The following is a 2,131-nucleotide window of genomic DNA, read 5'->3' as shown; positions in this document are numbered from 1 at the left end:
AGAGAGGCTCAAGTCACAAAGGTAATCATCCCTCACTTTTTGCATCTAGGTTTCTTTGCTTTGGCTTAGGCTTATGTGTGTGTGATCTTCTTTCTTGCTGATCCGCCGATGATTGTTTCTGATTTGTTCGTTTTTCTTATCAGCAAGGGAAGTATGACTCTGCACCTGCTGAAACTGCCGCCGGGTATTGAGTCCTCATTTTTGAATTCAGAGTTTCTTTCCATATTGGTGTTCTCATGTGTTCACACTGCTAAAGCCAAAATATTTTGCCAATAATGGCATCCAGATCTTGGTGCTAAGTCTTTTCATTTCTCTTTTAGTCCCTAATCAATGATTGAAACTGGAAATTTCTTTCCCTTTTTGATGCAGGGACAAGGTGAAACCAAAGCCTCAAAAGAAACAAGCCCATGAGACATCTGAAGATGATACTCAGTCTTCTAAGTATTACTTTTACCTTTATATTTACCAGCTCTTCTTTCTTGTGGAAAGTTAGGGCCTTTCTGCATTTGCCTCTCATTTTTATTAGTTATGCTGATTATATGACTTGATGGTCTCTTAGTAGTCCGAAAGCAGACGATGGAAAACCTCGTAAAGTTGGTGCACTTCCAAATTATGGCTTCAGTTTCAAATGCGACCAACGAGCTGAAAAGAGAAGAGAGGTTCACATTTTGGTTCATTATTCTTAACCTCTCTCTAGAACATAGTTATAAATAATCATATATCTGCTTTCATATGGTGCAGTTCTATGTCAAGCTTGAAGAGAAGACTCANACTGAGGTTTGTATCTTCCGGACGGTCAATCTACTACTCTGTCATATTAACCACTTGTAATTTGTAATTAACATCTGTGTTTTGCTTTTCCTTTTTTTGGGTAGGGCACACAAGTTGAAAATGTAGATGATTCAAAGTGTATGAAAAGCGNATGTTCTTTTTTCACAGTGTTTACATTCCCGGCCTCTTCTAATAAAATCCTTGCTTTTCTCGCAGGAAACACAAGAAGCTGAGCTTAGGATGCTAAGGAAGAGCTTGAACTTCAAAGCCACACCCATGCCTAGCTTTTATCAAGAACCTCAGCCGCCTAAAACAGAGTTAAAGAAGGTACTTCTCCTCTCTGCTGAAGCTCAACCAGGATCTCAATTTTTACTGAAGTACTAATACTCACATTTCATGTGAAACTGTTGTTAATGTCCAAGAAGATACCACCAACGAGAGCCAAATCTCCAAAACTTGGGAGAAAGAAGACTGCTTCTGGAGCGGATTGTGAAGAAACTCAAACTCCTCGCATTGGTAGGCTAAGCCTAGATGAGAGAGCTTCTAAAGATAACTCAGCTGCTAAGGGAATTATGCCAACAGTTGAGCTCAAGAAACAACCAGTGCGTAAGTCACTTCCAAGATTGCCATCTCAGAAAACAGCTCTTCCCGATGGAAAACCCGCCCCAGCAAAAGCTGCCACAACCTCAGCGAAGGTGAAACCTGAAAAAAAGAAAGTTGAAAAAGATGCAGAAACGGTAAACCAGTCTTCACATCCTGTAGAAGAGGAAGCACAAGTGACTGTATCATCCAATGCTGATGCAGAAGATTCACATGAGATTGTATCTCCAAGGATGAATGAAGACAGAGCCGACAAGTCCATTGAGGTATCTGAAGCGGTTACTGTTGAGCATTGAAAACTCTGCGGTACGATCATTACTCTCAAGACTCATCATATCTCTTTGCATTAATTAAGGAGGACAAAGGAGAAAAAGAAACCGTATTATATTTATATAAATATATATCTTCAGCCTAAACTTCTATGAGAAGAGATGGGTAAAGGAGTGAAAAAGAATCATATAGGTTTGGTCCTAAAGGTTGCTGCTTTTATATATTCCTATGTTTGATGGTAATGTTTTTAATCTTTCTAAGTTGTTTTTTTGATGTCAAGATCTTCTTTTTCTTTTTCTTTTTGATGCTTTGATTACTAAAAGGTGAATATTCAGGAGATTCTGCGTTTCGTTCTGTCTGTGTATTCTTTCTTTATCTTCTTCTTTTTCTCATTTTTGTTATTATTGGCTTATGTGCAATTTCTTTTGTTATAATTGATTCTACTCTTTGGCTCTTTTCCAAATTTTGTGGCTATCCATCAGAGTAATTA

At 38.2% G+C, this 2,131-nt stretch overlaps 1 protein-coding gene across 1 annotated transcript in view; it reads left to right on the top strand.

The window, feature by feature from the left end:
* The window catches only part of LOC104720019 (protein WVD2-like 5), a 7,145-nt gene extending 5,103 nt beyond the window's left edge, over nt 1–2,042 (top strand). The window contains exons 2-8 of the mRNA XM_010437994.2: nt 3–21; nt 144–184; nt 370–441; nt 560–659; nt 742–777; nt 940–1,098; nt 1,197–2,042. Coding sequence (XP_010436296.1) covers nt 3–21; nt 144–184; nt 370–441; nt 560–659; nt 742–777; nt 940–1,098; nt 1,197–1,667 — 898 coding nt within the window. The 3' untranslated portion in view covers nt 1,668–2,042. The remainder of the gene's footprint in view (nt 1–2; nt 22–143; nt 185–369; nt 442–559; nt 660–741; nt 778–939; nt 1,099–1,196) is intronic.

The sequence above is a fragment of the Camelina sativa genome, chromosome 10 (genome assembly GCF_000633955.1).
Source record: "Camelina sativa cultivar DH55 chromosome 10, Cs, whole genome shotgun sequence".
In the NCBI taxonomy this organism is placed as follows: Eukaryota; Viridiplantae; Streptophyta; class Magnoliopsida; order Brassicales; family Brassicaceae; genus Camelina; species Camelina sativa.
Note: the sequence above shows the minus strand (reverse complement) of the source record. Positions and strands in the feature narration are given on the sequence as shown.